A 14,785-nucleotide genomic window follows, 5' to 3' on the forward strand; every position below is an offset into this window, starting at 1 on the left:
GGAGAGAATTAGCTCCCAAACACTGTCCTCTGACCATCACACAGATGCTGTGGCACATGTGTGCACATGCACACTTTTACATACACATTCACACTTAACAATAAATACGGAAATAAATGTAAAGAGTGTGTTTTTTTTAAGTAGGTAATATGGCTGGGGGACAAGACTTAGTTGGTAGAAGGTTCGGCTAGCATTCATGAAGCCTTAACTTTTGTCTTCAGCACCATAGAAAACCATCTGGACCTTATAGAGATATTTCCTCAATGGAGGTTTCCTCCTTTCAGATATCCCTAGGTTGTGTCAAGCTGACATAAAGCTAGCCAGCACAGATAGGAAGGGCTTATTTTGGCTTGTGATTTGCAGGTGTTGTCCACTGTGTTGCAGAAGGGCTTGAGGAAGCTGGTGACATTGAATCCACAGTTGGGAAGCAGAGAGAGATGAATTTGCTTACTCCTTTTTATTCAGGCCAAGACAACAGTCTGTGGGATGGTGCTGTGCACAATCAAGTTTGGTCTTCCCATCCCAACTAAACCTCTAGAAACACTGTCCCATATATACAGGAGGAGTCTCCTAGGTTATTGGAAACCCTATCAGGTCCACAGGGAAGACTCAACCACCACAATGAGGTTCCGGTAATAGTGAAACCACAGACACGGGGAGCAGGCTGGTGGTGGCTGGGGGTGGGCGTGGACAGGGGAATGAGGATTTGGTGCTTGGTATGGAAAGCATCAGCTGAGAAACATGAAAAGCTCTGGAGATGGAGATGCCAGGGATGCATGTGTGACAGCATGGATGCACTTAATGCTACAAATCAGGAAGATGTTGCATCTGAACAGTGCCACTGACACCTCCCTCAGCTGTGGGAGGGGGCATTGCCCCCACAACAGGCACTGTACATACACCTGGAAGCTTGCTAATGCTGCTTTCTCATCACCAGGCAATTTAGAGGTTGCATACTATTTAGCATAGAGACACACAGCACTCCAATATTTCTTTGACAATAGTTTTTTAAAAGTACATCTTTGCTGAAGGGCTTCATGACAACATGGATCATGAACTCTTTAGAAGCTCACCTCTGATCTACACATTCTACTTCCAGAATTTCTCCTATGTTAAGAGGCCAGGAAAAGTTGCAAACACAGCTGCCCATGGGTGTCACAACACTGACTGCAATCATGGAAACCTTGAAATAATCTCAGCATCTCAAATAGGAAAATGGTTTGAAAGACCAGTTACAACAGCAAAGGTGATTTCCTCCATGTGAAGTGTCCATGCCATTCCATGTGCTCAGGTTTCATGCTGGTGATTACTGTGTTGTGGTCAGTGACTCAGAAGTTTGTTTGCTTTGTCTGAATTTTCTTACTCTTTTCTAAAGCAATGTGTATTCTTCTCTGTTCACATGAAATATTACCCTTTGGGGGTTTAGTTTGGATATCTGAGTTTTCTTGAGGTGATCTCTATTTACAATCCAGGCTGGTCTTGAACTTGTGGTCCTCCTAGCTCTGCCTCCAAGTGCTGGGATTAGGGGTGTGCACCACCATGTCTCGCTTTTGATATTGTTTTTAGGCAACATGGGCCAGTCAAACCCAATTTTAAAAAGCTGGAAGTTATCTGTGTGTGAGTAACCCTGAGGTTGATGTCAGGGTCTCCTCAACAATCTATCTTCATTTTTTGAAACAGGATTTCTCAGTGACACTGAATCTTTTTTATTCAAAATAGAAACAATCTTATTTTACATATCAATCCCAGTTCCCTCTCCCTCCCACCCTCCCATGTCCCCCACTGGCGCCCCATCACATCCCTTTCTGCTCCCCAGGGACAGTGAGGTCTTTCATGGGGGATCTTCATGTGCCTAGGCTGAGAGAGTATCCATCAATGGGGAGTGGGCTGCCAAAGTCCACTCATACACTAGGGATAAATACTGACCCACTGCCAGAGGCCCCACAGACTGCACAGGCCTCCTAACTGACACCCACGTTCAGGGGACCTGGTTTGGTCCTATGTTGGTTTCCCAGCTGTCAGTCTGGGGTCCATGAGCTCCCCCTTGTTCAGGACTGACACTGAATCTTATCCATTAAGCTAGACTGGGTGGCCAATGAGCTTCAGAGGTCTGCCTGTCTCCACCCCAACCATGGCTAGGATTACAGGCACAATGTCTAGTTTCTTACATGGATCCCACGTATATGAACCCAGGACTTTGGCTTGTATAGCAGGCACTTTTACAACTGCTCCAACCCTCAAACATATCTTTTATGATAATTGCAAAGTAAGTTTTGATTAAAAAATAAATCCAAATTCCTGTTTGCAGAGTCTCCTATCTCTGAGGTCTGTATGTGAGCAACAACATTTAAGTTCAGAAGAGTCTGTTTTCCCACTGGCCCACCATGTCACAACAAGTTTCAATCATCCTCAATGTCACAATCACAGGTAGCCCTTACCAGATAGGCTCTCCAGAAGGACTGGATGCTGATTGCAGCTTCTTCTTCTGTCAGTAGCAGGGAGAGGGGGATTGGTGGCCGAGGGCTGAAAAGCAATAAAATGGTCATAGGCCTGTGAGAATCCATCCTTCATCCTGGCAATGCCTTTGACAACATAATAGTCTTCCTGATTAAAAGCCTCATCCATCCCCATTCTTAGAGGGCAAAAATGTCATTTTTGATGGAAGAGTGTATGCTTGAGTTAGCATTTCCTGTTAAGACCTGGGATTTTTCAAAATTGTAACTTTGTGTGTGCCTCTCTGTCTCTCTGTCTCTCTCGATCTGTCTCTCTGTCTGTCTCTGTCTCTGTCTCTCTGTGTGTCTCTCTGTCTCTGTCTCTCTCTGTGCATCTCTCTGTGTCTCTCTCTGTGTCTCTGTCTCTGTCTCTCTCTCTGTCTCTATCTCTCTTTGTCTCTATCTCTCTTTGTCTCTCTCTCTCTCTCTCTGTGGGTGGTGGCAGCAGGGGTGGTATGTGTGCCCAAGTGAGCACATATGGAAAACAGAGGCTGACATCCAGTGTCTGCCCCTATTATGGTCCACTGTTTTTGTTTGTTTGTTTGTTTGTTTGTTTTTGTTTTGGGGGGGTTGGTTTTTAAAGACAGGGTTTCTCTGTATTGTTTTGGAGGCTGTCCTGGAACTCGCTCTGTAGACCAGGCTGGCCTCGAACTCACAGAGATTCACCTGCCTCTGCCTCCCGAGTGCTGGGATTAAATGCATGTGCCACCACTGCCCAGCCCACTGTGTTTTTGAAACAGGGTCAATTGAACTTGGAGCTCCTTGATCCTTGCTCCTAGGTTCAGCTGCCCAGGAGGCACCAGGTACTGTCTCACATTTGCCCCTACACCTAGCTCTGGATTACCCGCTACCACACCTGGCTTTTTAAATGGATCTAGGGATCTGAACTCAGGTCCTCAAGCCTTCACAACAAGCACTGTACCAGCTGAACACTTCCCCAGGTTCAATCAGTGTGTGCTCTTAAACCAGGGATAGTCCATTCTTCCTTTGAAGGACTCAGGTTACATGTTAGTATTGAAGATGTAACATACGTGTCATCAACATGACTACACAGACATAGCACAAGAGACAGAACACCAGCCTTTGAGGATGACACTGTAATTTAAGCACCACATGAACCAGCTCGGTAGCTTACATGCACAATCCAACCATGTAAGAGGTGAAAAGGGAAGATCATTAAGTTCAAGTCAACCTTGACTATTATCAACTTCGAGGCTATGTGAGACCTCTCAAAACAAAAACTGAGAGCAGTGGGGGGGGGTGCTCAGCAATGAGCACTTGTCAGCCTAGCATGCACAAGGCCTTTGGTTCCACCTCCAGGGCAGAAAAGAAAAAGAAAGAAAGGGAGGGGGAAGGGGATGGAGAAAGAACCTTGATACAGTATGTTTGGGTAATAAATGCTTTTAGATTATTCTAAAATAGAAGAAATCAAAGCCAGGAAGACAATGTGGTTACTGAGACCCTGTCTAGGGGTATAGTGTCACAGCAGGCTCTGGCTTTCAGGCTGGCTGGATGTCCTCCAATGGAGAGATGAAACAGACAATTCTGCAGAGATAATCAGCCCCTGCAAGCGCAGCTTTGTGAGAGAGAACCTTTCCCTAATGTTCACTTTCCACTTTTAGCCCCATCAGGCAGTCTTTTGTTTGTTTGTTGCTTCTGTTTTTGCCTTTTCTTGCCTAATAGCTGCTCTTCTGGCTGCAATGCTCTGCCCCTGGGGTGCCCTGCTGTCCATACGCAGTGTCTGTCTGGCTCATCCACTCTTCCACTGTCCATAGAAATCAGTGGTCAGTGTGTCGCTACCACACCACATCCCTGAAGTGACTGCCCCTCACTAGTTAAAATGGCTTCCAGAGGCCTTGGCATTTCTAAGGAGACCTTTATGGCAGCGAACTTAGGGAATAACACTGTAATATACCAACACCCGCTGGTATTCACTGATCACCTTCTGGCCCTGTGCTGCCCAGGCCTGTTTCCAAATTGACGAGGCCTTACAGCTCTTCTGAAAAAGTGTCTCCAAAGCCCTAGGGTACCAGGATGTCTGTGCAGGATGCTTTCTTCTCAAGGACGCCCAGCAGAGGAGATGCAGGGCCCTACATCCCAGCCTGTGATCTGCTTACTCATTCCCTCCTCACTCCCTACTAAGATGAAAACACTTTTCCTTCATTGGTTCCAATGTGCCTGAGGGTTGGTCAGCACCAGACACCTTTTTCTCCTGGTTCACTCTTAGGCCTCTTCTGATTTCCACTCAAATATTTTTAAAACATCCTTTGATTAGGTTGGGGTCTAGCTACTATTCTTCCTAGCTACTGGATCAATCTGGAAACAAATGTGTGTGCTCGTCTGATGAAGATCCAAAATCTTCAAGTCATAGGTACACAGCCTGGTCTCATGTTTGTTCCTCTTGGTATTGGCACTTGGAACAACACAGGCATGTAACAGGCACTCAATAGCTGTGGAGACAGTCCACTGTGATCAAATATCCTGCAGAAACAACTTAGGGGAGGGAGGACTTTTTTGGCTCATGGTTTCAGAGGGATTTCATTTCCTTGTGGTGGGGACCGTACAGTGAAGTTATTGCCCTCATATCTAAGCTGTCTAGGAAACAGAAAGCTAAATGAAACCTGGGCTAAGTATGACTTTTCAAGTACCTCCCCTGGTCACTTACTTTAACTAGTCAGGCCTTATCTCCTAAAGGCTCCAGAGCCTTCCAAAGGGCACCACAAGCATGATATAAAGTATCCATAAGATGAACCTGGGGATACATTTCAGATCAAAACCTCAACAGCCTGGCTGTGTGCTGAGTGCTGTGCTGCACATGACTTCATACAATCTTTACAACAGAAGCGGGGCTGTGCGACCTTGTGTTTAGGGCTGAAAAGGCTGAGAGACATGAGGAGGTGGGTATGACAAAGGGAACTCATTCAAGGTCACTGACTGTTTCCTACTGCAAGCTGTCCAGAAAGAGGGAGTGACCAAAGAAGGGAAGAGACAGCTAGAAAGTCACTAGCACGGAAGTAGGCGTCCAGCAGCTGACAGACGGACGCTGGAAGAAAGCGTGGTCACTTGCCTGGGCATTTTTTTAAAAAAGGAGGAAAGCCATAATCACAGAACACACTCTCCCCTGACCTTACAGTGACAATGTAGCAGACTGTCATCTGTCCCAGTCTCCTCTGAAAAGCTCCATGTCAGGACGCTTTAACAAAGTCGAGTCTGTGGCTGGCATCTGAGGGGAGGTTTGGTGGCACCCTTCTTTTCAGCGGCAGTCCTTCCTGCTGTAGGTATGGTTCATTGTTTTGAAGTGGCAAATGTCAAAGTTACAGTGCTCCTGTTGGGGACCAGAGGAAGGAAGAACTGCAAAGCTGAGGACACTGGGCCAGGCCAGCCCAACAAAGGGCCTTGTCCAGTAATGAGCCACTATGCAAATGAGCCACTATGACATGTGCAAAAGGCAAAATGAGATGTCTAATAGGCCTGGGGGGCAGTAACATGAGGCCACCTTTAGTGATGTCCCTGGCTTTCATGGCTAAATAATACAGTGCTGTCTCATTCCCAAACAAGAGTACGTGTGAGCGAGCTAGCCTGTATTGGGCTCAATGAAAAGGATCCACTCTTGCAGAGAAGCTCCTGGGAATTATTTGCTTCAGTAGGCCAGCTTGAAGGGACAGATGCCACGCCGGGTCCTTCCCTGTCTTGGAATCAGTGCAGCTGGCCTCAGGTCAGATAAAAATAAAGGGCCAAGCCTCATCACCAGGACACTAGGGGCAAGAGAGATGAATGTGCCAATCACAGGAGGACGCTGTTGCAGAGAGGCCCCTCCTGGCTGGAGCTGGACATCCCCAGGGCAGGCATTCTGTCGCTAAGTGTCTCCAAGACAACCTGCCTTATAGCAACGAGGACCAGCAGGACTGCCTCCCTTTCCTCTTAACTAGGAATTAAATGTCTTTGCACCCTAAAAACCAGTGCTACTGTCTTGAGAGGAGCAAAAACCAGTTTTCCAGATAGTGTGTGTGTGTTTGTCATGTGGATTTCAAAATGTATTCACATGCTTTCCCAGTTTTGACTACAAAGTAAAAGATTTGTGGGCAAAGAAGACATAGCATGCTTACAAACTGGGCAGTGAGAACAGAGCCAGAGTGCTGGCTTGGTGCTGTAAAATCACAAAAAAAAAAAAAAAAACAAGAGTTCAGATCCCAGTGCCCACACACCAGGCCCATGATCCTGAGCCAATCTCTGAGAGATCTGACAGTCTCTTCTGGTCCTCCTGTGCACAGGTATGTGCACTCATGCCCCCACACACATGCATACACTCACAGACACAGACAGATACACACTGAAAAGATCTGGGAAGGTAGTCCTCATCCATTTCTCTATGCAGTTGTATGAATTACAGGCAGGTAGAAAGAAAGAAAGCTTGCCCGGGATTGAACAATACATTTTAGATTAACTTTATCCTCCTTTCATTAGGTAAAAGATGAACCGTTCTCTTGGAACCCAGAAGCAGGAGTGATCCAGATAGAACTCTATTTCCAAAGATGGCACAGGCCGAGCTTGCATCAATCATCATAGTGTCTCTTAGTGGCATAGGATTGGATGCTATCCACCTAATGTATCTGGCAAGAGATGTCGCCCTCAACCTTAACTGCCTTACTCTCTTACACCCTATGTTGGGCACTTTCTGGGGCAAGGGGTGCACTGTGTGCAGGTATGTATAGAAGGCAGAGGCGGACGTCAGCTATCTACCTCAATTATACTCCCTCCTATTTTCTGAGGCACCTGCATCCCTCTGATCCTGCTTGTCTGGCTGGCCAGTGAGCAGCAAGGATTTCTGTCCCCACCTCCACAGACTAGGACCACAAGAGTAGACAGCTCAGCATCCAGCCCTTTTCCTGGGCACTAGAGATCTGAACTCAAGTCCTCAGGCTTGCACAGCAAGAGTTTTACAGGTGGAGCCATGCCTCCAGCCCCTTATGAATGCCAGCCACTGGCAGAAGTCCAATAGACCCCAGACATATGGCTGACTATTGCTTCAGATGGAATCTCACAGGATCCCTTAAGTCCCAGGATTCTGTGACATGATGAATTTCTTCAGAGATCCAGGCAGAACTTCTGAGTGTAGCCTTCCAGCACTTTTAGAAATCATAGTTAGTGGGCTGTGATCAGGCTTTTGCCCCCTCACTAATCTCCGCCCCAGGAAATCAACAAGCAGTGATTACCCAGCCAGCTGAGTCACTGCCCTGGTTACCTCATCTTGAAGCTGTGAGCCCAGATAACAGCCTACTGAACAGCCTGCAGCAGGGCCACATGCTCCCCCTGTGGGTGTGAGAGACAGGAAAGCTCCTAAAGACCAAGACTGAGGGACTTCATTTTTTTTTCATAAAACATATCCCAATTTGTGATGTCATTTAGCTCATTTGTAACTAGTCATGTGCCTCTTCTAATGGGACTTCAGGAAAATTTACCAACTGGCCTCCTCACTCAGTAACCCGAGGGTGAGCTCAGGTCAGGGTGTGGGAGGGGTAGGGGGGATCAGGCTCATCCCTTCCAACCCTCTCCAAACCATCATTAGATTATTGATGTCAAAGAGTATTGAACGCACGGCCTCAAGCATGTTAAAGATGCTCTACCACTGAGCTACACTCCAACTCAGATTTTTGCTTTCCTTTTTAAAATGCTTTGGACCCCCTTCTACTCTGCCAGTTTCTACTCTTATCCAGATAATGTTTCTAAAAACTAAGATTCAGTAGAAAAGATTACAGCAAACCAATTATAGTAAAACAGAATTACCAAAATATTAGAAAAAAAGCTGGTGACATTGTGACACTCGTGCTTCTAAATTAAGTGCCTGTAGCAATAACTAATGTGGTGGGTCAGCTACTTCAACTTGAAAGGAGCCATGGTGTAAAAAGTATTTAGCCATCACTACATGTCTGTAATGTGACAGGAAGCTATCAGTGGCTGTGATACCTGTGACCAGGTCGACTCTAAGTGCTACAGTTGTGGCTGGAGCTCCTGCCAGACACATAATCAGAAATTACAGAAAGTCAGGAGCTAGCATCCCCTTGCTGCATTTTGGATCCCTGAGGCAGGGGAAGAGAGGAAGGGTAAGTTTTACATCCACCAAGAGACTGGAGACTAAGAACCTAAATTTAAACAGGGTGAAGCAGGAAAGCAAGCATGCAAGCAAGGCCATTTAAAAATGAGAATGAGGTCTGCTGGCTCAGTGGGTAAGCCACTTGCCATACACGCAGGTAGATCTGGGCACAGGGGCACACATCTGTAGTCCCAGCACGAAAGATGAGAATGCCTGAAAACACGCAGGCCAGCTAGCACGGCATACACGTGACAAACAACAAAGAGATCCTGTCTTAACTAAGACATGAAGTGAGGACCAGTAATTTAGGTTGTCTTCTAACCTCTACATATGCACCATAGCACATATGCTCCCACATTCACACACAAACATGGACACACACATATACACCCACATCCTATACGTAACAATCACATGCACATACCAAAGCCAGAATGACCAAGAAGTTACAGAATTTGACTAAAAATTATTAAAGGGATCTTCCCAGTTAGAAGAGGAATTCAGTAAAGTAGGCCTGTTAAATGACTTTTCCTAGAGCAAGTAGTTCCATCGACAGACCAAAGAAGAATTTCATTTGTCAAGCTGGATGAGCCAATTGGTTTGTTAGGGTTATTTACAGGAGTGTGGGTGACTCAAGGCAGCTACCCCACCAGAAAGTCCCACCCAGCCTGCATGACTCAGGAAGAGCTGCACTGTTGAAGAATCCAATTGTTTCCATCTTACATGTAGGATCATTAGGAGGGATCTCCACCTCCACAAGGGCATGTTAATAGCCCTGTCTCCTGAGAGCTCCCCAATGGCTTCCAATGGAGTATCCCAGCTGCTGATTTAAGATAGCAATGGTCCCATCAAACCCAGAGGGGATTTGCACACCAAGGCTTCCATGCAGATGTCACCTCCACTAGCACATGATCCATCCCTACTGTCCCCAGGTTGTGAGAACTCCTAATTCAGAAAGAAACTTGGCTGATTGGGCCCCAGATACTTCCATGGCATCTGATGCATGGGCATTCTTGTAGGTGGGTCCTCGACCTGCAGTATCCACGTTAACTCTGTGTAGTGTCAGAATTAAATTGCAGGACACCCAGTTGCCATGTGCAGAGACCTGGAGAATTGCTGGAATAGAAAACCAGATGCCCTGCACCAGAAATTCTGTGAATAGAGATACCATTTAGTCCTTTGGTGGCTGACTCTGGTTCAGACCTGAATTGTTCCCCACAGCTCCATGTGGAAAGGCATTGGTCCCCAGCATGAAACTGTTGGAAGACAGTGGAACCATAAGAGAAAAGGGGAGGTGTCCTTTAAGGGTAGTGTAAGACTCTGAGCCTCTCTCTCTCTCTCTCTCTCTCTCTCTCTCTCTCTCTCTCTCTCTCTCTCTGTCTGTCTGTCTGTCTGTCTGTCTGTCTGTCTTGCTTCCTGGCCATGAGAAGAGTGTGGGTTTGGTTTATATTTTTAAGTTAGTGTCAAAATAAGTTTCATTATGACATATTCTTATGCATATTACTATTCAAATTTGCTGCTCCCTCCCTCTTATCCACCCTTCCTCCCATCACTGGTCCTCTTCCTCTGCGGAGTCCCTTTTCTGCTTCCACAGTGCTTTGGTTTAAATGTGAGCTGCTTCCTATAGACTCACATGTTTGAACATCTGGTCCCCAGGTGGTGAGACCATCTGAGAAAGCTGTAGACTCTTTAAGAGATAGCACCTCACTGACTTTATAGCCAGGTCCTGCTTTCTGTTCACTTCTTTACTTCCTGCGTGTGGCTGCCATGTGGGCAGCCAGTTTCTTGCTTCTGCAGACAGCCATGTTCTCCCCATGTTGTGTACAAGTTTCCTCTGAGATAAAAATTCTCTATTAAGGAAAGTTCATTAAGATACAGGATATTCTAAGGTAGGTAGGTAGGTAGGTAGGTGTGTGTATGTGTGTGCGTGTATGTGTGTATGTGTGTGTGTGTGTGTGTGTGTGTGTGTAATATTCCATCCTATATGAAAGCTCCTTAAGCTCAGAAAGTGAACAACTGAATGGCTTCAGGAAGTCCCTGAAACTGACTGTATATACTAGGACCCTCCCTCCCCAAGCCTATATGAACAGTAAGGACTGCTGAGAGAGATTCTCAGACCAACTGGGGAGCATAGAGGAGGCTCAGACTCAGCAAGCTGCCTGGAAGAAGCAGAGACCAATCAAGCTCCCTGAAAAACCACCTGAACTGCCTGAAGGCTGTGCAGTATGCACTAGGTTTCCAGCTTTTGTGAACTGTCACCCACACTGTGTTGGATTTGGTGATACAGCTGTCTTTGAGTTATTTCTGATCTCGTAAGAAGCTCCTCACACATACTCTTGTAAATAACCCCAATAAACTCATTGGTTCACCTACTGGGACTTTGGTGGTCTCTTTATTTTCATCTGTCATCAGTTGTTCGTGGTGAGTAGATGTCTGTTCATGTCGCCCCAGGAAGAGTGTCAAAAAATACCCCATCGTGATAGACTGTATCCCTCTAGAATTATATCAACCCCCTTTCCTTTAAGATGTTTCTGTCATGGGGCTGGGGTTAAGAGCAGTGGCTGCTCTTCCACAGGTCCCGAGTTCAATTCCCAGCAACCACATGGTGGCTCACAACCATCTATGATGAGATCTGGTGCCCTCTTCTGGCCTGCAAGCATACATGCAGACAGGATACTACACATAATAAATCTATTTTTTTAAAGATGCTTTTGTCAGGATATTTTATCACAGAAACAAGAGAAGAATCTAAGGCCCATGTCATGTGTGTACATGTGAGGTCTATGTATGGATACTGAAGAGTACATTGCACATATAAGAGAAGCTATGTGATAATCTGTCTTTAAGATGAGTGGTTTCGTTCAGCTACACATTCCTGCCATGAAACACTGCTTAACTATAGACCCAAAGTAACAGAGCCAAACAGTCATGGACTGGAAATTGCACTGTTAAACAAAGTAGAGCTTTTCCCTTCACAAGCTGATTAGTGTGCACATTTGTTACAGTCATGGAAGCTTACCAGCACTGTGCCCCCAAGAACTCTACAGGGAATCCCCAGTCCCTGGGATACATGTTCCCTTTGTGGCACAAGGAACTGCAGATGTAATAAGCTAAAGACATTGACAGGGGAGATGATCCAGGACTACCTAGAAGTCTCAATGCTATAACCGCTTAGGAGAGGAAGGAATAAGATATGAACAGTGGCAAAGGACTGGCCTGTAGGAGCTAGGATATAGAGACAAGAATGCTTCCGGCAGCCCCTAAAGGCACTGGCCATCCCAACACTCAACTCTGGCCTAGTAAAACTGATTCTCAACCTGGATCCTCCAAACCCATAAAAGAAGTGTGTGTGTAATTTTAACCTACTGAGTTTGTGGTAACTGTGTGAAGCAGCTAACGGCAATTAATGAATCACTCCTAAATGGCAGCAACAACGTGGAACCCAGATGTGTCTGCCATGCTGGCTTGTGCAGACAAGCTCCACAAGCAACAGGAGAAGGAAAGGAAATGGTGCCGTGTGCACTAGAAACATGGCCACCTGTACGTCAACCCTCCAGTGACAGGGAGCCACTCTGAGGATTTGCGCCTCTCAGCATGCCCCAAATCCCTAAAGCAGCTTCACTTCCTTATCACTCTGAAAATAAATAAAATAGCAAGGGGAAAGGCAATAGACTGTCCCCCTGAGACTCTGGCCTTGGTAATGACTGAAACAGAAATATACTATTCTATAAGACAAAATTAACTGAAAGGCTTTTTGTTTCCCCATCAAGAAGGTGCAACAGAAAAATTTTTGCCCAACCACCATCTAGCTACGAACGTCAGAAGCAAACGTGTGCAGTTTCCTGGACTACCTTGAAAGCCTGGATATCCTCAGTCCCACTGTTAACTTCATTGCAAAGAGGCGGTCATGCCTCTGGGGCTTGTCCTCAGATGCCACAGAGACAATCCTGTTTTCACCTCAGTTTGTGGTCATAGGACACCTTTCATCATCCAACTGTAGTGGGATTTCTTCCTTTTATTTATTTTGTCCAAGGATAGAATTTGGCTGAAAACACACTTTACCCAAAGCAACCTTTTCTTTTCTAACACAATCGTGGCTTCATTGAAGACCTCAGTTTCAACGATGTCTTTCATGAACCTTCTCCCCTGAGACATGAGACCAGAAGGGCAGCGGACCCTTTTGTTCCTAGTTCAATTCATTATTTCTTTTTTGCTAATGACTCTGATTGAATCTCAAGGTAATACTTTTTGGCTGAAGTCAAAAACAAAACCAATATGTTTCCTATTCTGAAGATGTTAGCAAATAATTCCATTGCCTCTGGCCGGCTAGTTGCACTAGGGCTTTCTGCTTCAAGAGGATGGTACTGGGCTCTGAGTAAGGGGAAGGCCAGCAGAAGGTATAGCACAACGCACACCCACCGAAGTGTAGAGAAGAGACTCCTCCCTCACACTCCAGGAAGAGTTCACCAGTGGACTGCACCACTGTTTCCCCAACATCACTCCTTTTCCAGTGAAAGAACTGAGCATCCCTGCTCTGTGCTATGCAGCCTTCAGCTTCTCCCTGAGGCAGGTGTCGCTGTCTTCTAACACCGATGTTGACTCGGCCATGTAACTTGCCTTAGCAAATGGGATGTGAACAGCAGCAGTGTTTGCCAGGCATGGCTTAGCCATGGTTCTTCTTCCTCCTCTATGAGGCTAAGAAAGGGGACTGCTCCTTCATCTTAAGTCCTAGAATGGAATGAGATCTAGAACAGAGCGCAAGATGACAAGCACACAGCGTGAAGAGAGTGAACAGCAAACCTGTGGCGTAGAGCACTGAGATGTGGGGCTGTTTGTTACCGCAGCAGAACCTGGAGAAAGCTGCCTCCTACTAAGGACTACTGGAGGGTGTGTGGCAATATCGTGAAAGAGGACATATCGATCAGGGTGCTTTCATCTGCAAGTACCAGAAATTGAACTCAAACTGGCTGGAGGGAAAAAAAAAGGTAGAAAGGAGGTATTTACCTGCTCGCTTAACTCCAAAAGAATAGAGTTGGCTTAAGCATGGCCAGAAAACAAATAAACAAACAAACAAGATCTCAGACTCCTATCATCTCTCAGGCCTGCTTTTATCAGGCACGATTTTTATTTTCTGAATGCTTTCAGCAACTCAAGAATTGTCACTCACAGAGATCAAAGCTAGGCCTAAGGCTGAAGCCCATTGGTAGAGCACTTGTCTAATATGACCAAGGCCCTGGGTTTGAACCCTAGTACTGAAAAAAACAAAAGCAAAGATCAAAGTCTAGTGGAAAGGAAACTCCCTCCTGTCGACTCTTAAAAAGTCTTGAGATCATCTCATACTGAACCAGCTTAGGTAGCAGTCATCATAGATAGTATCCCGGCTCTGTTGGGACAGCCCTGTCCCACCCTCAGCTCAGGGCTCCAGCTCACTAGAGTATGTGGACTGAGAAACATGGGAAGTGCCCAGAAGCAGGAAAATCAATGCAGAAAAGCTTTTGTTTCACTATAACTATTGCTTTATTGTAACTATGGAAAAGCCATAAGTAACCACCAGAAGTCAGACGTTAGAGCAAAAAGAAAAGGAATAAATACACCTCCCCACCCCCACCCCTCCACCCCGCCACAGTTTTTTGCAATCTTCTTTTGAGACAAAGTATCAAATGTTATGTAGCTGGACTCTGAATTTCTGACCCTTCTGTCTCCACCTCTGGAGTGCTGAGATGGCAAGCATGCACCCCCCACACCCAGTCTATGAAGTGCTGGGTATTGAACCCAGGGCTTCACGAATGCCAGGCAAGAGCTCTACTACTAAGGCCTGTTCTGCATTCTTAAAGTAATTCTTAACTCAGAGAAAAATCAAAGTCATCCATGTTGGAACGAAGCATCGTTCTGAAAGACTCTTTAGGTCTAGAGTGATATAATTCCATGACGATCCTTGACTTGAAGTGTTTTCTTTCACTGTATAATTTATTTCATAAAGATGCATATTTTGTACATGATGAATTCTAGTTACAATTTTATGAGCTGAAGACTATTTTTAAAGATTGTCAATGTCCTAGGCTATACAAAAAAATTAAAACAAAAATAGGCTTGGGGATAGTAGCTAGGAAAATTCTAGACAGAAGACAGAGTCTGCTAAATTGAGGGCAGGAAGAGAGGGCGATGGCTGGACCTGGAGGGAGAAGGATTGTTTACAGGATAA

General features: G+C 45.8%; 1 protein-coding gene across 9 annotated transcripts in view; it reads right to left on the reverse strand.

Moving 5' to 3' along the window:
* Positions 1-14,785, reverse strand: part of Iqck (IQ motif containing K) — a 201,444-nt gene that overhangs the window by 134,389 nt on the left and 52,270 nt on the right. For 5 of the 9 annotated variants that reach the window (XM_040755648.1, XM_040755644.1, XM_040755635.1 and 2 more), the window contains exon 7: positions 2,439-2,523. The exons of the other annotated variants lie outside the window; for them this stretch is intronic. In XM_040755648.1, the coding sequence (XP_040611582.1) occupies positions 2,439-2,523 (85 nt within the window). The remainder of the gene's footprint in view (positions 1-2,438; positions 2,524-14,785) is intronic. 9 annotated transcript variants of the gene reach the window in all.

The sequence above is a fragment of the Mesocricetus auratus genome, unplaced genomic scaffold, assembly GCF_017639785.1.
Source record: "Mesocricetus auratus isolate SY011 unplaced genomic scaffold, BCM_Maur_2.0 Super-Scaffold_4256, whole genome shotgun sequence".
Classification (NCBI taxonomy): domain Eukaryota; kingdom Metazoa; phylum Chordata; class Mammalia; order Rodentia; family Cricetidae; genus Mesocricetus; species Mesocricetus auratus.